The sequence below is a fragment of the Callospermophilus lateralis genome, chromosome 4 (assembly GCF_048772815.1).
Source record: "Callospermophilus lateralis isolate mCalLat2 chromosome 4, mCalLat2.hap1, whole genome shotgun sequence".
NCBI classification, from domain to species: domain Eukaryota; kingdom Metazoa; phylum Chordata; class Mammalia; order Rodentia; family Sciuridae; genus Callospermophilus; species Callospermophilus lateralis.
This window is the reverse complement of record NC_135308.1, coordinates 1,425,437-1,446,598: the sequence shown is the minus strand read 5'-3', so window position 1 is coordinate 1,446,598 and position 21,162 is coordinate 1,425,437. Positions and strand designations below refer to the sequence as shown.

At 58.2% G+C, this 21,162-nt stretch overlaps 1 protein-coding gene and 1 long non-coding RNA gene across 2 annotated transcripts in view; both read right to left on the bottom strand.

Moving 5' to 3' along the window:
• Positions 1 to 1,219, bottom strand: part of Arhgef10 (Rho guanine nucleotide exchange factor 10) — a 43,724-nt gene extending 42,505 nt beyond the window's left edge. Inside the window, exon 1 of the mRNA XM_077109221.1 lies at positions 1,092 to 1,219. Coding sequence (XP_076965336.1) covers positions 1,092 to 1,219 — 128 coding nt within the window. The remainder of the gene's footprint in view (positions 1 to 1,091) is intronic.
• Positions 1,220 to 2,002: 783 nt separating this feature from the next.
• Positions 2,003 to 19,865, bottom strand: LOC143641617 (uncharacterized). Its single transcript, XR_013155436.1, has 2 exons — positions 19,805 to 19,865; positions 2,003 to 2,163 (listed from the first exon to the last, which is right to left on the bottom strand). It is a non-coding gene; the product is annotated as an uncharacterized LOC143641617 (long non-coding RNA).
• Between the last annotated feature and the right edge of the window lie 1,297 nt (positions 19,866 to 21,162).

The following is a 21,162-nucleotide window of genomic DNA, read 5'->3' as shown; positions in this document are numbered from 1 at the left end:
AGGGAGAGGGGGAGAGGGAGGGGAGGGGAGGGAAGGGAAGAGGGAGAGGGGGAGAGGGAGGGGGAGGGGAGGGAAGAAGGGAAAAAAGGAAAGCAACAATCTAAAGGCAGGGACCCTGTGCTGAAGACGCCGCACCCCAACTGGACTCAGGCCGGGTGCTGCTCAGGCCGGGTCTGGCCCCCTTTGGCCCATGCTTTCCCTGCACTGGCTGAGGCCTCAGCCCTTGTCCCAGCCAAGGCCTTCTGCTTGTCCCCAAGGACCCTGAGAGCAGCCCCAGTGCCCCAGTGCTGTGGGCCATACCCTGTCTCCGCGTGGCTCCAGCTCTCTCTACCTCTACCCGAGGCTGCTCTTACCCAGCGCAGGCTGGGCCTCACGGTACTATGCACAAGGCTGGGTCTGCAACGCCCAGGGCGTCCAAGGAGGTCTTGGCCTGGGGCCCAGGGTATGTGACCAGGGCGAGAGCGGGTAGCTGCTCTCAGGAAAGCTGAGCCCTTCCTCCTGAGCTTGCCACATCAAGAGGCATCATGAGCTGATGTTAATGTAGCGATAGTATGATTTCTCTTTCTGAAACAAATCTGTGGCAGAATTTTAGTATTAATTAGAGACAGCTCTTGCTGGTAGTGTGACTTTAAAATCAGGAACTGAGTTTTGCTTTCTGAAATACCCCAAAGCATCTTCCGAGATGATTTCTTTACACGTCTCAGGTGGCTGTCTGAGCTGCTCGTGGACCGCTGCCAGCCTGGACGCTAGGAACGCTGCAGACACTGCCTTGCTCAGCCCTGTGGCAAGGCTGAAGAGGCGCTGCTCCGTCTGTCCTTCCTGAAGCTGTCTTGTGTTTATAGTCTCCCCCAAAACTGTAACTGTCTCCTTCATATCTCATACAAAAGTACAAGCCTGGGCATCATGGCTGAAAGGCCAGGGCTCCCACAGCTGAGGCCCACACAGGTGAGACCCGCCCAGAGGCCAGTGCAGCCGCAGAACCGGCCTCTAGGCACCCATTCACACATCCCATGCCTCCTGGGTCCTCCAGCTCCAGATGACCCTCAGGGGTCAGTCCCCCACTCAGCAGGAGCTCCTACAAACAGTGGCACCTGACAGTTCTCTGGGGGCCTCTCCTCCCACTGGACACTCGGCAGTTCACCACACCACAGTTGGCTCTGGTGTCTGGGGCCCTGCTCACTTGGGGGCAGCTCTGCCGACAGAGCTCCTGGATGAGCATAACCAGCCAGAGGTTCGTGTGGCGGGCAGCGCAGGGTGGAAGACCGAGTGCAAGGCCAGTCTCCTCCTGCCCACATGTGCTGGGTCCCAGTAGAGCTCCCAGACCTCTGCAGCCAGCTGCCCGCACAGCTTTGCCCCACTTGCCCCACAGCCCAGGTTTCACAAGAACAGGAAGCCCTGGGGATGCCTGCTACAGAAATGTTAGGGTCCACCATGGGGCTGGGGCCAGCCTTCCCTGCCATGGGCATCTGGGCAGACGGAGCTCTGGCGAGGTGATGAGAAGGCTGTACCTGGTGTGGATGGGCAGAAGAGATCCATGCTGGCCCCGAGTTGCCCCAGAGAAAGGAAGTAGGAGAGGACTCCGCGGACCCGTTCCAAGTGCCTGGAGAGGCTGTGTTCTAGTGGTGGAACCTTAGCCCTGGCCACTGGGCCTGCACGTGGACGTGGCCTCTGAACAGGAAGCCCTTCCCCTTCCACATCAGTCAGCTTGGGTGGGTGACGGAACACCTTGCAGGAAGCTGAGATGCCCAGGACAGGCAAGCCTGGTGCACGAGGCTCACTGGTGCACCCCAAGTGCACTGGCCTAAGAGCTGGGACCCTCAAAGTTCCTATCCCCTCTGAGCCCCAGCAAGCACCTCATCATTCTCCCTGAGACACTCTCACCCTCGTCTCCCCCACCACTCGCCTCCGTCAGGAGCAGCCTCGTAATTCCAGAAGCACGGAGTGGTCAGGAAGAGCCCCTAGTGCCCCCGGGGTCCTGGACACCCCTGTGGAGGCCACGCACCTGTGGGAGCAGGAGGAGGGCCCTCTTGCTGGTCCATGCTCTGTGGCTTGGTCAGGGAACTGAAGCCCCTGCAGGAAGCGGAGACACCGCCCGTCACATGCTGGCTAGGCAAATGTCACTTTCTCACCACGTGCAGGGCTTGCAGTGATGGCCTGATGGCCCTGTAAGGAGGAAACACAGCTGTCACTTGCAGCTGGGGTTAGAGAACTCATCCCCTACTGGCCGCAAACCAGACCAAAGAGAGGGTTCTCAGCCAGCGCGACCTGAATCGCAGCCAGCAGGTAGCTCACAGCTGGGACCACTGGGCAGATCCCTGCCAGCCAACACCTCCGCAAGTCTTTGCTTAAGTTCATTCAGGGCTCTGAAGGGAAAAATCAGCACATAAGCCAAATGTGTGCTTCCTCTTCCTTCAACCAACACCTTAGCAGTTCTGAGTAAAGAACTATCAGGATTAAGGTGCAGCTGACAGTTTTCTAAGCTTCCTCTGAGGGAACAAGTAACCAGTCTCTTGGCTAGGACAATCCCACATGCCTGGATCAAGAAAAAGTGTGACACCCAGAGCTCATGAGAAGGCTGGCTCCTAGCTCCAGAGGAGGACATCCTGTCCACTGACTCATAGGAGACCTCCCCGCACCCACCTGGCTTCAGACGGGGACAGAGGGTTGGAGGAAAAGCCAACTGCTTCCGTTCCCACATCAGGAACAACGGATGCGACGGACGGCGACGCCTGCCCCCAGCGCCTCCTCCACTGCCAGCTGATACCAAGGCCATCACTGGCTTCACGTGCTCCTCACAGGAAACAGGCCTGGAAAGGCCCTGGGTGCCAGCGGGCACAGCCTTGGACTTCGTCTGCAACCACCTAAGCCCAGCCAGTTATTTTAGCCAAATTAATTAACAAAATGTGGTACTTTCTGGAGAAAGCCAGTGTGTTCTCAAACTAAGATGAGCTGGCAGTGCCACAAGGGCTCCCATCCACTGAGACGCGAGGGCTCCAGGGCACCCATCAGGAACAGCCACCCCTCTGCCCCATGCTCCCCTTACCCAACTTTTCCCTGACATCCTCACGGGCATTTAGAAGCTGCCAGGACCTTGCCCAGAGCTGCACACCCTGTGTGAGCAGCTGGCCCTCCTCACTGGCATCCGGAGTCTCAGTTCCAAAGTCCCTACTTCACCAACACTCGCAGCTCCACAGGTACCAGGAAGCTGCTGGGGGCAGTGGCCTCCCTTGGGAGGAACCCAGTCACAGCATCGCCCCAACAAGGGGGTTCTGCCTCAAATGAAGACGCAACAGCTCAGAAAGGTCAAAGGACCTCCCCAGGCCATACAGGGCAGGTGTATGACGTGGAGCCTCAGAGCCCAGAGGCTGCGGCAGAATCTGCTGTCCACGTGCCAGGTGAGACCTGGCAAGTTCTGAGATTGTGCAGCCAACTGCTACACCTGGAACTGCTGGGCAGCAACAGTGTCCACCTCCCAGCACGCTGCAGGTGAAACATGGTGCAGGGGATGAGAATAGGAGCCTCGTCAGTGCTGGGCAGGCACGTGCCAGCTGTCACTGCTGCTCACGGTGGGGGACAGGAGTGGTCACTGCTGCAGTTCCTGCTGCTCTGCTCCAGGCCTCCACCCACACCTGGAATCTACATGCTGGACACTGAGGACATCAACAGAAGTGGCAAAGGAGCTCATCCCAATGGTGGGAAGTGGACTTGGTTTCCAATCTAAGGCAGGCGTGCTTAGGCTAAAGGCTGGGTCACAGTTGGGAGTGCCACCGAAGGAAGGGTCCTCAGAGAGAAGCTGAGCAATGCGGACACTGCCTGCAGCTGGACAGGGATGTAAGTGAGGGCAGGCAAAGGGCTGCTGTAGTGCCAGTGCAGCCAAGGGCACACCTGCGGCGCTGCAGAAACCCGTGGTTCTGAGACAGAATCGACTCACCCTGCACACACGCAGGTGCACACGAGAGCCCCCAACCACTCACAGCAGCGCACTGCATTCTGGGCAGACACGGCCACAGGCTTCCTCCAGCTTCTCCCAGGGAGGGCGCAGGGCAGGGAAGCAGGGTGGACAGGACTGGACCATGGGAGGCAAGCCTGGTGACCCCGCGCCTCTGAGGCTGAGGGCAGTCTGCACAGCCAGGAAAAGAAGGAGGTGCTGGAAGGCCAGCCCGGGTCCCACAGAGCCTACGGGCTCCCGCGTTTCATGGAACACCGCATCGGGCTGCTCGCATGATGCCTGTGCAGCTACAGAACAGTTGGGGTCCATAAGGAAAGGAGCATGGAACGGCACAGTGGCTCCCACTGGGCCCAGGCCCCGTGCCCATTCTCCAGAGTGCCAAGGCCTCAGGAACAGGACAGAGAGGGCCATCAGTGAATGTCCTTGAACTCTAGTCCAGAGAAACAGGGAAAGAAAGACACAGGCATCTCCAGACACCTGCCACAGGAGAGGCGGCTGCCCCACAGCACTGCCCAGTGATGGCTGAGGCTGAATCACCCGCCTAGGAGGGCATGGGACAGAGACCAGCTCAGCCTGCAGTGACCCGAGCTTTGCTGTGTGACTCTGCGGACCTCGGTGCTCAGTCTGCCCTTGCCAGGGCTCGCCTCAGCAGACTGAGCACCGAGGTCCGCAGAGTTGCACAGCATGGGTTTGCTCTTCTCTAAAGGTCTTCCTGTCAGCAGAGAAAGCAAGCACGCTCCACCTGCATCTGCCCAAGATGGAACGTGGGCACGCTGGCCCACTGCTGGCAGCCACGAGGTTCTCTGTGTCTTACAGGGGCCCGGTGTGCCCTCGCTTTGACTAAACATTTCCTAACCAGGCTGCATGGGTCTGGCCTCACTTGATGCTCTGTTTTTCTGCCCAGAACACCTGGAAAAAGGGTCAAGCCAACCCATCTCACCAGTGTGACCGGTATGAGCAGGATGAAAAAAGAATAAACACCTGAGTCTTCCAGCAACACCTGATCCTGAAGTCCCACTGGCTGGCACTCTCACAGCACTTACACCTGTAGGCTGAAGTGGGCTTCACACATTCCAGGCCACTTACCCACACAACTCTCTGCCATTGCCCTGAGGCCAGAGGGCCCGCAGCAGGCCTGTGGCTCCCTGGCTGGTCAGTGGCTATCAGGACTGCTACCCAGTCCCTGCATCCCAGACAGTGTCAAACAGATGAGCCAGGGCTCCAGACCTTCTCCTGCATGTGAGTGCCCCTGGACACTGCACCCCGGAGCAGGGGCTTCTGGGGCTGGCCCTCAGGTGGAAGTGTTCTCACTGGAGGCACTGGGGCAGGAGCTCTGCCTGCTGCGAGCAGGTGAGACTGACTGACGCGAGGCAGAGCCGAGGGTCTGCTTTCAAAGCACCCTGTGTCTGACCTGCGTGCAGCGTGAGCAAGACCAGCCTCGGCTGCCCAGCTTTGTTTTCATTACTGCTGTCATCGTCCAATTTAAGCATCTTAATGAAAGATCTCATTGTGCATTTGGATTGTGGTTTTAAACAAAAGTAGAAACGGTCAGTTAAAGAGCCCAGACACTAACAGACTGCCTCAGCCTTTTGTGTTCAAATATTGTGCTCCCTTTCACACAACTGCGCCTGGCCAGTGAGGCCACGCACCCCAGAGTCACACGACTGCCCCTGGCCAGCATGGCCACCCACCCGATTTGGTGAAGGCCCCTGATTACCACCCCAGTGGTGGTATTGGGCAAAAGCTGCTGAATTCAGGCAAACAGGAAAGACCGCAGCCAGACACCTCAGGAAACTGGGCATGAGCCCATGTGCACAGCCCTTCTGGAATCCCCTGGCCGAGGCCTTCACTGAGCAGAGGGCAAAGGGGCTGGAGGCTGTGTCTGGTCACTGTTCCTGGTCAGACAAGGATCTGACCCACCCAGCCTGTGTCCTCTGCTGCAGCTGGGCGGCTGACGTGGCCATCCCACTTCTGGCAGGCTGGCAGGAGCACCATATCTAGTAGCACAGGTGTCGTGCCTGCTTCAAAATGCTCTGCCAGGTTCATGCGACAAACACAGGACCTGCGTACCCTGGGCTTCCTGGCCCCTCAGCCCTTCAAAGGTGAGAGCTCATGGAGCCGTCGTGAGTCTACACCACACGTCACACTGGAGTCCCACCAGAGGCAGGTCCATGGCGGTCCATACCCGGCAGCCCCTGGGCAGAGGGAGGCTCAGGTAAGGCTCAGGACCGGCCTCTCCAGGTTTAAGGGGAGGCAGCCAGGGAGCTGAGAGCCTGGGGTGGGTCAGGAGCATGTGCAGCTGCAACACCCATGGGTTCTCGGTGGCTGAGCAAGACCTGGCTGCCTGCTGGGAAGGCTCTGTACCCGTAAAGAACCCATGAGGGGGTGCAGACGTGAGTACAGGGTGCCCAGCCCACCCCACTGCAGAGAGAGACAGTGGACATTCCTCTCACTGTCCACGGGCACAAGCAGACAGGATGCTTACAAAAACTGAAAATCCAAACACGCTTTCCACAGTCACTCTTCTCCAGGACTAGGGAAGCCTAGCGTGTCACAGCTACTTGTGGCTGTGTGGACAGGTCACTCAGGGACTCCAGGTGGACTCTGCATCAGAGCCTGCGCCCAATACAGGAGGGACAGCAAGCAGCCACATCCCTCAAGGTGCAGCTTCAAAGGGCTATCCATGTGCTGGGGCAGCTGTCTTCCCAAGGGCTACCAGATCCCAGGATCAGACCCCCTACAACCAGTCCTGCAGGACCAGAACCCCTACAACCACTCCTGCAGAACCAGACCCCCTACAACCACTCCTGCAGGACCAGACCCCCTACAACCACTCCTGCAGAACCAGACCCCCTACAACCACTCCTGCAGGACCACACCCCCCTACAACCACTCCTGCAGGACCAGACCCTACAACCACTCCTGCAGAACCAGACCCCCTACAACCACTCCTGCAGGACCAGACCCCCTACAACCACTCCTACAGGACCACACCCCCCTACAACCACTCCTACAGAACCAGACCCCCTACAACCACTCCTGCAGGACCAGACCCTACAACCACTCCTGCAGAACCAGACCCCCTACAACCACTCCTGCAGGACCAGACCCCCTACAACCACTCCTACAGGACCAAACCCTACAACCAGTCCTGCAGGACCAGAACCCCTACAACCAGTCCTGCAGGACCACACCCCCCTACAACCACTACTGCAGGACCAGACCCCCTACAAACACTCCTGCAGGACCAGATCCCCTACAACCACTCCTGCAGGACCAGACCCCCCTACAACCACTCCTGCAGGACCACACCCCCCCTACAACCACTCCTGCAGGACCACACCCCCCTACAACCACTACTGCAGGACCAGACCCCCTACAAACACTCCTGCAGGACCAGACCCCCTACAACCACTCCTGCAGGACCAGACCCCCTACAAACACTCCTGCAGGACCACACCCCCCTACAACCACTCCTGCAGGACCAGACCCCCTACAAACACTCCTGCAGGACCACACCCCCCTACAAACACTCCTGCAGGACCAGACCCCCTACAACCACTCCTGCAGGACCAGACCCCCTACAACCACTCCTGCAGGACCACACCCCCCTACAACCACTACTGCAGGACCAGACCCCCTACAAACACTCCTGCAGGACCAGACCCCCTACAACCACTCCTGCAGAACCAGACCCCCTACAACCACTCCTGCAGGACCACACCCCCCTACAACCACTCCTACAGGACCAGACCCCCTACAACCACTCCTGCAGGACCAGACCCTACAACCACTCCTGCAGAACCAGACCCCCTACAACCACTCCTGCAGAACCAGACCCCCTACAACCACTCCTGCAGGACCACACCCCCCTACAACCACTCCTACAGAACCAGACCCCCTACAACCACTCCTGCAGGACCAGACCCTACAACCACTCCTGCAGAACCAGACCCCCTACAACCACTCCTGCAGGACCAGACCCCCTACAACCACTCCTACAGGACCAAACCCTACAACCAGTCCTGCAGGACCAGAACCCCTACAACCACTCCTGCAGGACCACACCCCCCTACAACCACTACTGCAGGACCAGACCCCCTACAAACACTCCTGCAGGACCAGATCCCATACAACCACTCCTGCAGGACCAGACCCCTCTACAACCACTCCTGCAGGACCACACCCCCCCTACAACCACGACTGCAGGACCAGACCCCCTACAAACACTCCTGCAGGACCAGACCCCCTACAACCATTCCTGCAGGACCAGACCCCCTACAAACACTCCTGCAGGACCACACCCCCCTACAACCACTCCTGCAGGACCAGACCCCCCTACAACCACTCCTGCAGGACCACACCCCCCTACAACCACTCCTGCAGGACCACACCCCCCTACAACCACTCCTGGAGGACCAGACCCCCTACAACCACTACTCCTGCAGGACCAGAACCCCTACAACCACTCCTGCAGGACCAGACCCCCTACAACCACTCCTGCAGGACCACACCCCCCTACAACCACTCCTGCAGGACCAGACCCCCTACAAACACTCCTGCAGGACCAGATCCCCTACAACCACTCCTGCAGGACCAGACCCCTCTACAACCACTCCTGCAGGACCACACCCCCCCTACAACCACGACTGCAGGACCAGACCCCCTACAAACACTCCTGCAGGACCAGACCCCCTACAACCACTCCTGCAGGACCAGACCCCCTACAAACACTCCTGCAGGACCACACCCCCCTACAACCACTCCTGCAGGACCAGACCCCCCTACAACCACTCCTGCAGGACCACACCCCCCTACAACCACTCCTGCAGGACCACACCCCCCTACAACCACTCCTGCAGGACCAGACCCCCTACAACCACTACTCCTGCAGGACCAGAACCCCTACAACCACTCCTGCAGGACCAGACCCCCTACAACCACTCCTGCAGGACCAGACCCCCTACAACCACTCCTGCAGGACCACACCCCCCTACAACCACTCCTGCAGGACCAGACCCCCTACAAACACTCCTGCAGGACCAGACCCCCTACAACCACTCCTGCAGGACCAGACCCCCCTACAACCACTCCTGCAGGACCAGACCCCCTACAAACACTCCTGCAGGGCCAGACCCCCTACAACCAGTCCGGCAGGGCCAGAACCCCTACAACCACTCCTGCAGGACCAGACCCCCTACAACCACTCCTGCAGGACCAGACCCCCTACAACCACTCCTGAAGGACCACACCCCCCTACAACCACTCCTGCAGGACCAGACCCCCTACAACCACTCCTGCAGGACCAGACCCCCCTACAACCACTCCTGCAGGACCAGACCCCCTACAAACACTCCTGCAGGACCACACCCCACTACAACCACTCCTGCAGGACCAGACCCCCTACAACCACTCCTGCAGGACCAGACCTCCTACAACCACTCCTGCAGGACCAGACCCCCTACAACCAGTCCGGCAGGACCAGAACCCCTACAACCACTCCTACAGGACCAAACCCTACAACCAGTCCTGCAGGACCAGACCCCCTACAACCACTACTGCAGGACCAGAACCCCTACAACCACTCCTGCAGGACCAGACACCCCTACAACCACTCCTGCAGGACCAGACCCCCTACAACCACTCCTGCAGGACCAGACCCCCTACAACCACTCCTGCAGGACCACACCCCACTACAACCACTCCTGCAGGACCAGACCCCCTACAAACACTCCTGCAGGACCAGACCCCCTACAACCAGTCCGGCAGGACCAGAACCCCTACAACCACTCCTGCAGGACCAGACCCTACAACCACTCCTGCAGGACCAGACCCCCTACAACCACTCCTGAAGGACCACACCCCCCTACAACCACTCCTGCAGGACCAGACCCCCTACAAACACTCCTGCAGGACCAGACCCCCTACAACCAGTCCGGCAGGACCAGAACCCCTACAACCACTCCTGCAGGACCAGACCCCCTACAACCACTCCTGCAGGACCAGAACCCCTACAACCACTCCTACAGGACCAGACCCTACAACCACTCCTGCAGGACCAGACCCCCTACAACCGCCCCTGAAGGGCCAGACCCTACAACCACTACTCCTTCAGGACCAGACCCTACAACCACTCCTGCAGGACCAGACCCCCCTACAACCACTCCTGCAGGACCAGACCCTACAACCACTCCTGCAGGACCAGACCCCCCTACAACCACTCCTGCAGGACCAGATCCCCTACAACCACTCCTGCAGGACCAGACCCCCTACAACCACTCCTGCAGGACCAGACCCCCTACAACCACTCCTGCAGAACCAGACCCTACAACCACTCCTGCAGGAGCAGACCCCCCTACAACCACTCCTACAGGACCAGACCCTACAACCACTCCTGCAGGACCAGACCCCCCTACAACCACTCTTGCAGGACCAGACCCTACAACCACTCCTGCAGGACCAGACCCCCCTACAACCACTCCTGCAGGACCAGACCCCCCTATAACCACTCCTGCAGGACCAGACCCCCTACAACCACTCCTGCAGGACCAGACCCCCCTATAACCACTCCTGCAGGACCAGACCCCCCTACAACCACTCCTGCAGGACCAGACCCCCCTACAACCACTCCTACAGGACCAGACCCCCTACAACCACTCCTGCAGGACCAGACCCCTTACAACCACTCCTCCAGGACCAGACCCCTACAACCACTCCTGCAGGACCAGACCCCTACAACCACTCCTGCAGGACCAGACCCTACAACCGCCCCTGAAGGTCCAGACCCCTTAGAATTGCTCTGGCCGGGATGGGCGGCCGCCACCTGCATGGGCACTGCTGGAACCTGGCCAGCAGTACCTGGGCTCTGCCCCCCGTGCCCGCTGTGCCTGTGTGTCTGCTGTCTGTGCTTCAGCACTGCCACCACATCCTCAGGAAGGCCCCCCTGCGCATGCTGAGACACCTCAAGTGACCTTTGAGAAGGAGCTCTCTTTTGTGGACAGAAGAGGAAGAATGCAGGACTCTCCAGAGGACTCGGGGATGAGGCCGCGTGAAAGCCAGTGTGAGCAGCAGGGGCTGCCGGGCTGGAGGAGCAGGCCTCTGGCTGGGGTGCACCTGAGGGCATGGAGGGCACTGCCCATCAGGACTTGCCCTGGCCTGGCTCCCACTGCCTGCCAGAGGCACCGAACTTCATGTCCCCGGTCTTCCACTCCCTGCTGTCCTCCACACACCCTGGCCCAGCTGCCAGGGTGGCCCCTGTGGACTTGGCCTCCTCACCTCACCTGTGTGTGCCCTTCACGCCCCTAGGCCAGCAGAGATGGAGCCATTAGTACTGTCTCCATGTTCCCTGTTGTCCCCCACTAGAAGCCAGACTCCACCAGGAGACAAACAAGGGGGAGAACGACAGGACCCTGGCAGTAGACGGATCAGCGTGCGGCCACTCACCTGCAGACCCAGCAGGCTAGACACCTGCGTGCTGCACGGCCGACTAGAGCGCGTCTGCAGGGGTAAGAGCGGGGAGAGCCAAGATGGGTTATGTGCTCGGTACCCAGCAGCACACCCGCAGTGGTCAGCTCTCAAAACCAGGTGTGGAGGAAGAAGGCAGGCAGGAGCGCCGGGAGAGCATGCCCAGGTGCACAACCAAGCTAGACCCCTGGCCAGTCTGCACTGGCCCTCAGCAAATCCAGCCCCCGAGCTCCCTCACACAGACCCCAGCAGCCAGCAGCTGAACTGACGGGAGGCGGGTCTATTCCACTGCTTTCCTCCCCTCCTGCCCCCAGGCAGTTGTCCCACTGCACCTGAGATCATGCCACCCAGACAAGGGTGAGGGTGACCACCACATCACAGCCCTCCCAGGAGCCTCTGCGGGCAGACGCACACCAGGTGTCACCACGCCAGCCCAGCAGGAGCGTCCTCTCCGGGAAAAGCCAGCCAGAAAGAACACCATCGCTCCCACTGCCAACTGTCCCAGCACCTGAGTGGATGCCACCTTTACCTGGGGCGGCACGTCTTTGCAGCTCTTTCTCATGACATGAGAGGTATGTTCACAAAACAGAGCTGAAAGCTCCCCCCACAGTCACCAGACCTGCCTCGTGTCCCGCCTTTGCTTGCCCACACTCGGTGTGTTTCCAGGGCCAGTCCATCAAGAAGGAACGGAATGGAACAGAAAGTTTCTGACTAGACCAGAAGAGCAAACGGAGCTACGAGTCAAACCAACTGTTCTCAAAGGTCAGAGGAAGAGTGGGGAAAGAGCAGAAGAGCACCTACCCAAGTCCCAACATTGCACCCAGGGATTTCATGCACACAAGTTCAAACTTCCAAGTCACTTATTTGGTACTGGGGATTGAACCCAGGGGCACTTAACCACTGAGTGACATCCCAGGTCCTTTTTATTTGTTAAGACTGGGTCTTGCTAAGTTGCTGAAGGTCTCACTAAATTGCTGAGGCTGGCCTCAAACTCATGATCCTCCTGCCTCAGCCTCCCCAGGTCACTGGGATTACTGGTATTTACCCACATGCGGGGTGAAAAGTCACTTTTATAATAAGATATTAAGGCTATGGGAGTTTAAGTAACTTGTGAAAACCCCCCCAGGGCTATAGTCCCTTCCTGCACTTAGATCCCTGCTGCTGAGAGTTCACATCCCAGTAAGGGGGCTGGAGGAGGGTGGGATGCCACAGTTGTCACGCTCCTAGCTCTGGGAGCTGAGACATGCAAGTCCAGACTAAAATCCCTCCAAGGCAGGAAGAGTGGGGACAGGTCAGACATTCTGCCCAAGCCAGGAGGCAAGGATCTTCCTGGAAAGGCCCCGAGTCCAGCTCATGGAAAAGGAGTGCTGGGCTGGAAAGGGCCAGGAGAAATGCAGGGGGCTGGCGTCTGGAACTTGGGAGAGGGGTGGCCTGGTCACTCCTGTCCATGGCGTGGGCAGGCCTTAGAACAAAGGAAACCCACACATGCAGTGTTGAACAGGGGCTGACGGGGGGAAGGGAGGCCAGAGCACGGTGGGTGTCTGCAGGAAGGCTCTGTGGTTGGGGACAGGATGAGCAGCAGCAGGTGTGGGGGCCAAGGTTGTAGCTGTCGGCCCTGGGCTGGACTTCTTCAGGGCAGCAGGTGACCCTCAGCATGTCCTGTGCAGCAGTGCTGCCCCCTCTCCCACTCACCTGCAGACTTAGTCCCATGGAGCCCTGGGGAAGATGTCCGAGGTGGCCACTTTGGTTCAAGGCCAGGGGCCAATGGGATCCCTGTGCGAGGATTATTAAGACCATCCTCAAACATCAGGAGGAAGCCCCAATCCAGCAGGTTCCAGGGAAACACGTGCCCCTTGTCCCTGTGGCGTCCATCCCTCTGGTGGCCCTTTCCCGGATCCTGGACCACTGTCCACGTGCAGGCACCACTGAGCCAGGAGCTGGGGATGGTCCTGGCTCTACTCCTGCCCTGGCTGGAGGGGCGGCCTGGGTGATTAGCCTCAGTCCTGAGCACCAGATCCAAGGGCCAGGAGGCAACAGTCACGCCTTGGTGACCCACAGCGCACATCCTCCTTCCCACCGCGGGCCCTCAGAGAGGTGCAGGAGGACAGCAGCCCCTCCACAGCAGTGAGGCTCACCCTGCGGCAGTGCTCCCAGAGCGACACCCGGGGAGCAGCCTTCTGAGCCTCAGGGTGGCTTGGAGGAAAGGTGCCACCAGGCCACATCTGTGGTGGGTGCTGGGCAGAGCTCGACTCGATTTCTCTCCACTCACTCTGAACCGGCTGCTGGTCACCCCACCATCCCTGCACCCTCAGCAGCCTCTCTTGTCCATGTCCAGCACTGGGCTCAACATATCAACAGGAACTGATATCCCGTTCTGCCAGCACCCCTCTGCTGGGCCCCAGGATGCCACGCTCTGCATTCCTCTCTCCACCAGTCCTGCCCTCTGCTCCCATGCGGGCCTGCCCCTTCCTTGGTGACCACCTGGACAGGGTGACCTCACCAGCATTGTGCTCCTCAATGCAGCTGCCTGTAGCACGTCCCCAGGGGGACCTGGAAAGTTCCCACCGTGTGACCCAGGCCCAGCTCCGCCACCCAGTGCCCACCAAACCAAGCAAGCCTGGGAGCCGTCCCCCATCCTTCCTTACTCTCAAGCCCAGGACCAAACCAGGAGCAGACACAGTCAGCAGCCTTCAACTCTGTCCATACACCACTGACCCTGGCTGCCTCCCCAGAGTGCACCATCGCACCTGTGCCCAGAGCCGTGTGAAGTCTCAGGTACACCTCCAGGCCTCCGTCTGGGCCTCTGTAGGGTCACTTCTCAGTAACCCAGAGGACAGTCCTACAAAACGTGAGCTGACTGGCTTGACACCCTCCAGGCATTCTGTCACAAACCCTCCGCTGCTCTGTCGCTCTGACCTTCCGTGGCTTCCCGCACACTCTGAACCTCCACGGGCCTTCTTCATCTCTACTGCCCAGCTGGCCGCAAGCCCAGGCACGCTGCCCCAGGGTACCCTTCACTGGCCTTCCTGTTGACTTTGGGCATGCCTGGCACCCCCTCCTCTGGCCCTATACTCCTTCTGCAAGGAATGCCCTTGCCAGGGGTACCAGTTGGACCTGGCCACTTCCCTCAGTGTTTCCACTGCCCCACACAGTTCTAGGTGGTCAACATGTAGGACAGTAGGCATACTTGGGAAAGGATGTCCACCTGAGTCATCTGCTGAAGCACTTGGCTACGAAACTAGCAATCTCCAGACAAGTGCACACAACTTCCATCCCCCCTCAGTCCGCAAGGTCACCAGAGCCCCCACCTTCTGCGTGCCTGCTCCTGTAGACACATGGGGTTTGGAAGCAGCTCCTTACCACAGGAGCCACAGGCCAACCCAGCTCTCCCACGGCTGGCTGGACGACTGCAGACTGCACATCCTAGAAAGCCCGGGCCAGCTTCCCAGGGACTCTGCTGTCTGGCAGGCTGCACCTTTCGTTCCCTCCTATTAAGTCAGAGAGAGAGATGCGGTCTCAGCTGTCCTCCAGGAGCAGAGGCCTCCCTCCTCCCAGCAGGCCCCAGGCTGCACTGCACAGTCCCCAACTTCAGACCCTAGGGCCTGGGCCAGAAGCCGAGAACCATGCCACTCTGGGTCCTCCCAACCCCACAGAAGAGCTGAGACTTGAGCTCCACTGAGAGCGATCACAGGGCAAGAGCTCCCAGAGCCAGCAATTCTCCTTGACTGCACTCTGCAGCGCCCCTGCTGGCTGAATCCAGAGCCCACACGTGACATTCGCGAAGCTCCTCCGAGGATCAGCAGCAGGCTGGGCAGGGATCAACCCTGCTGCTGGGTGTGGGCTGCTTCCTACTGCCTGCTGAGTCCAGGGCTGGAGCACAGTCACGTCTTCAGCAAGAGGGCCGCCCTGCAGTGGGAAGGAAGCACGCTGGCCTGGCCAGAGCAGAGGCCACCACACGGCCCTGGCAACATCCTGCCCACCTTGCCCCCCACAGGGCCAGGCTCAGGTTGCCCACACTGTGAGGAACAGACCTGCGACATCCCCAGGCAGAAAGCCTGGACTGGAGGGCCATCGTCACCAGCTCTGGGTCCCCTGGGTGGGCTGGGCTCGTCCAACAGGCTTCCTACCACCCTCCTGCACACGCCCTGCATTCCCAAGCCACTTGGAGCCACCTCTGCAGGGAAGAGGAGCACAGCCCAATTAGGTGGGCCAGACACTGCCCAGATGTGCTGGAAATCCAGGGGCACAGCCTGTCCAGAAACCAGAGCCCTCAGCCCTAGCTTGCAGCTTCTGCTCAAGTGGGCACGGACACCACCCAGCGTACCAGTGCCCTTTCCATTCATCTCCTCATGTTCCTAAAGGGAGCCAGAAAACAAACTGAGATCATTGCTCTTCTCCTTTCATAAAAAATTAAAACGTAAGACATAAGTGTGCACAGAACATTTTTATCAAAATATAATTCCAGGGTCCTGGGAGTAGCTCAGTGGTAGAGAGTACTTGCCTACCACACACAAGGCCCTGGGTCAAATCACCAGCACCATACATGCAAAAGAAGTATATTTAAGTGTGTCTGCATATATACATGTACACGTACATACATACACACGGGCGCATATATATATATATATATATATATATATATATATAAATAAATATATAATATGTATACATACACATAAGCATATGTGATCCTAAGGCCTTTCTTATATAGTTAGCTTTTAATTTCCACATTAGACAACACAGGTTAAAAACCAGCTATAAAGGTGATTCTTCAGTTTTCCTTTCAGTATTATATCTCAAAGTGAACATCTATAATCTTTCTTTAAAAATATTAAGCATAATTTTTTTATACAAGCATGAAGGTCTGTTGACCAACCAGACAGTATGCCCCCGTCAGGACACAGCTGGTGCCTTCCGTGGGGACCTGGCCCCTTGCACTGAGAGCCCTCGGCTGCTCTTGTTTCCTTCCTCACTCCTGGGCTTCGTGCTGAGCCAGCAGGCCCAGGTGTGCACAGCAGTGCCAGGAGACTCCAGACACGCTTGCTCACAAACAGCCAGTAGGTACACTCCCCACCACACAGCGGTCTGATATTTCTCATATGAGAAGGTGATAGAAAACAAAAACACTAACCTTCGATTTTTAAAAAATATTTTGCATGTTTTCCCACTTTTAATAAAATATCAACAACCACTGAGAGTATTTTCTATTAGCAGGTGTCAGTTCATAATGCAAAGAAAATCAAGAAACGCCACAATGGAAAGAAAGAATCACACACAAAATGACTGCTCCAGGGCTGGGGTGGTGGCTCTGGGCAGAGCGCTTGCCTCACACCAGCGTGGCCCTGGGTTCTATCCTCAGCACGTAAGAAATATAAATAAATCAAAATAGATACTGTGTCCATCTACAACTAAAAATATTTTTTAAAAATGACTGCTCCATTTTGTAGTCAAGATTTTTAAATTTTACACGAAGGAAAGAAGGAAGGAAGGAAGGGAGGGAGGGAGGGAGGGAGGGAGGGAGGACAGGGAGGAGGGAGGAAGGGAAGACAGGAAGGAGGGAGGAGGGAGGAAAGGAGGAAAGGAAGACAGGAAGGAGGGAGGAAGGGAGAAGGGAAGACAGGGAGGAGGGAGAAGGGAAGACAGGGAGGAGGGAGTAGAGAGGAGGAAGGAGGAAGGAAGGGAGGGAGGAGAGAGGAGGAAGGAAGGGAAGTCAGGGAGGAGGGAGGAAGGGAGAAGGGAAGACAGGGAGGAGGGAGTAGAGAGGAGGGAGGAGGAAGGAAGGGAGGGAGGAGAGAGGAGGAAGGAAGGGAAGACAGGGAGGAGGGAGGAAGGGAGGAAGCAAGCAGGGAGGGAGAGGAGGAGGGAGGGGGAGCAAAGGGAACCTCCAGGCCCTGCAGCTCTGGAAGCGGCCAGGAGGGAGAGTGCAGGGGCTGGCCACAGGCCTCCCAGGTGCAAGGTGCCCTCGCAGGGGTGCTGGTCTCTCTGTGGGGCGCAGGCAGGACCTATCAAAGCCAGCACCCTCAGGGTCACACTGACCATGGCTTGCTGCCTGGCCACGCCCTCCATACCAGCACTCATGGCCCACCTGCCTTCCACTCTGGACTCACCTTAAACCAAGCCAAGCAGGTTTGGACCTGGAACACCCCTTCCCTCGGCAGAGTCTCCCATTCTTCCAAAACTGTACCTCTGGAGGCTTAGTTAATGAGAGCTGAACTTCTATCAGTGACAGGAACTCCGTTCCCCTCTAACTTCACCACACTTACTATCCACCTGGGCGACCCACATGCGGGGTGTGAATGAATATTAACATGCTCTCAGTACCCAGACCCACACCTCTTGCTGCTTCCTTTCTATCGCATGTTGTGCAATGAAAGATGATGTACAGCCAGGCACAGCTGCACATGTCTGTGACCAGCAGCCTGGGAAGCTACAGCAGGAGGGCTGCAAGTTTGAGGCCAGCCTGGGTAACCGAGACCCTGCCTCAAAACTGAAAAATAAATCAACAAGTAAATAGATAGATAGGGCTCAGGATGCAGTTCAGCAGTGCAGCATCTCTGGGTTCAATACCCAGTACTGCGCAAAAAAAAAAAAAAAAGAGAGAGAGAAAGAAAGAAAGAAAGGGAAAGACTGCTCTATCAGGCAACATGGGTTCTCCTTTTTATTATGCTTCCACACTTTACCTATAGGCTAATGCGGTCACAGGTGCTGTTCCCACTGCTGTAGCACCTGCAGAACGTCTCCAGTTTAACTCCCAGCAACATCCTCAGTGGGCACACCGAGTCCTGTAGAGGGCTGCTGCTTCCCAAGGCCACATCTCCATCTAGAGCTCCCAGGGTCTGCCCCTACCTCACCACAGAACTGCACAGGAGAGCAGCGAAGTACCAAGGTGACAAACCAGAGGTCTAGAAAGTACACCTTCTGAACAATAAAAAGCTCTTTTGAGCTGGGGGTGTGGTCGGCAGTGGAGCCTTGGCAAGCCCAGGCCCTGGGTTCCAACCCAGCACTGGAAAAAAAAGTTCATGTTGAATAACTGAATCTTGCCTCATCCCTCACTTCCACAGCTGCTCTCACAACTGGTGTGTACAGAGCGACAGCGACTGTGAACAGCACCTCACACAGGTCAGGAAGTCCCGCGTGGCTGTGAACAGTGGCAGCACGCAATGTAACTGCAGACGCTGGCACCAAGGCCCATCAGATAAGCACTGGTGGTGCGGAGGGACAGGGCATCTTCTTAAAACATATACAAAGTGTGAATCTCAGTTATCTTCTCTTCTAGTAGAAGGAACTTTCTAAAAAATGGGTTTCAAGATACAAAAATGTTATCCCTCATGATACTCTACCACAAGGAAACTAAGGAACCCCTGTACCCAACGCGCTTTAGGTGCCACCCAACCACAGGGCCCTCTGTTTGGAGTCAATGAGAACTTCCACCTCCAGCCAAAGCAAGGAAAGGAACACTGGGTGGGTGGCACCAGGCACCCGTGTTGCTTTCGGGGAACCTGACATCCCATTAAAAGCCCAAACAGCTGGGCGAGGTGGCCTGCACTTGTGATCCCGAGACATTGAGGCAGGAGGACTGCAAGTTCAAGGCCAGCCTCAGACCAGCCTCAGAAAAGTAGGAAAACCCTGAAACCCTGACTCAAAAGGGGCGGGGTCTATCTCACTGGATCCCTGGGTTCAATGCCCAGTACCCCACACCCACACGTCCACCCAGACTTCTACACTGCCACATTCAAAACTTGAGGGCCCCACAGAGGGGAGAGTGGAACCAGGTGGAGTGACAAGGTACCTGCTGACCAAGCAAATCCACTTAGACCCTGCCTGCACTCTTGGGCAATGGGGGCTGTGGAATGCAGGAGAGAGACCTGCAGGCCCTCATTCCGCAGTGGACAATCATTATCCCCACACAAATACCTGCCTTTCCTCACTGTGTCCCGTGGGACGTGGGTTCACCCCAAGTCTCTGTGGGTGCCCTGGAACACTGGCCCCAGGACAGCTGTCCTGAAGGGACTGGACACTGCTGGAGTTGAGGGGTCGCCGTCTCTGGCTCCTGGGATACCTTCTGGAGTTGGGGGGCTTCCCTGTCTGTGCCCAGGAACAGCCTCTGGAGTTAGGGATCCCCGTGTCTGGGGACACTAGCTGGAGTTGGAGGGTCACTGTCTGTGCCCAGGGACAGTCACTGGGGTTGGAGACTGCCCTCTGTGAGCCCAGGGGAGTCACGGAGTCGGGGGGCTGCCCGCCGCACTCCGTGCATCCCGCAAACCTTGGGTGGGATTCAGCTACTTCGAGGAGCTGGATAGACGCGCAACTTTTAAAGCAAACAAGAAAGCCCGCGAGAGGCCCAGGCCGGGCGCGCCCAGGACCCCCGCCCGCCGCGGGGGCCGCACTCACCGTGGGGCCGGAATAAGTCCGCCGCGTCCGCATCCGCGTCCGCCGATAGTCCCGCGCCCCCCCACCCCCGCCGTCCCCCGCCCGCCGTGCGCCCAGGCCCCGCCCACGCCGGGGAGGCCCCGCCCACCGCGATGGAATTGGCGCATCCCAACCGTGCCGAGCGCCCACTGGCCGGAGCTTCTGCCCATTTCCCGGCCGGGCCCCGCCCTCGCGCCCGCGCATTCCTGCGAGGCCACGTGGCCATGGCTCCCCCACCCGCGACGTCCCAACGCCCCGCCCCGGCTGCGCACGTGTGGGAGGGGGCGCGGGGAGGCTGCGCGTCACGCTCAGGTGAAGGCAGGGCGCCGGCGAGCACACGCAGCCTGCGGGAGAGCCACCGCCTTTCCCTGAGCGCCCCCAGCGCGCTCGCGTGGGACCTACACCCCACCAGTGACATGCCAGCATCACCTCCTTCCCGCGCCCACTTAGGTGGGGAGCAGGGCAGACTCTCCCCCTCACCCCACCATTCGCCCTTCGCTGAGGTCCATTCCCAGGGCACTCAGCCCCAGCAGTGATCCCCTTGCTTTCCCTATCCAAGCTGTGCTCACTAGGGCAGGGATGCCAGGAGGACACCATTCCACGTGCATCATCACCCTCCCTGGAGGGGGGCGGTGCACTCGATGTGTGCAGGGTTCCCTAGTCTTAAGACCCCGACCCTGCCCCTGTCCATCAGGAGAACCTTCCGTTCCTCGCTCCTGGTCCCCAGCTGTTAACACTAGGCTGGGGGCTTTTGTGTATTCCCACCGCCTCCCCGCGCCCCCCCTCCCCACCGCATTCACCTCTCCCTGTGGATCACTCCCCCAGCCAGGGGTACAGGGCTATGTCCCAAGTCCCAAGCCACCGCAGCTTGCGCCCCTCCCCGCAGGGCCCCGCCCTCTGGGACCCTCCAAGTGCAGGGCGTTTGGAGTAGCAGTTCAGGACTTCACCCACCTCTAGGGAGGCTTTTACAGGTCCCCGCCTGTCACTAGAAGCCCTCCTCTGACCTAGCCTGTCAGCCCTAGAACTGCAGCAACTACGTGCCAGAAAGTCCTGCTGCAGAGGGCTGCTTCCAGTCTTGCTGACCCTTTGAGGAGATAGTGCTTCTGAGCTGGGAAAAGCCACAAATTATTACCACATTACTACTAAAGGAGGAAACTGAGACAACACTTTTAACCCAAGGACTGAAAGATATTACCTACTGCTGGTCAGTGCCTTCAGCAAATGTGTTCCATTGCCAGCTCCCCATGTTTCCTCCCAACCAAATCTCTCAAAGCATGGGAGTGAATTAAAACCAGAATTTTAGAACTGCCAAAATTCTTAGAGATCTCTAGTCCATTCAT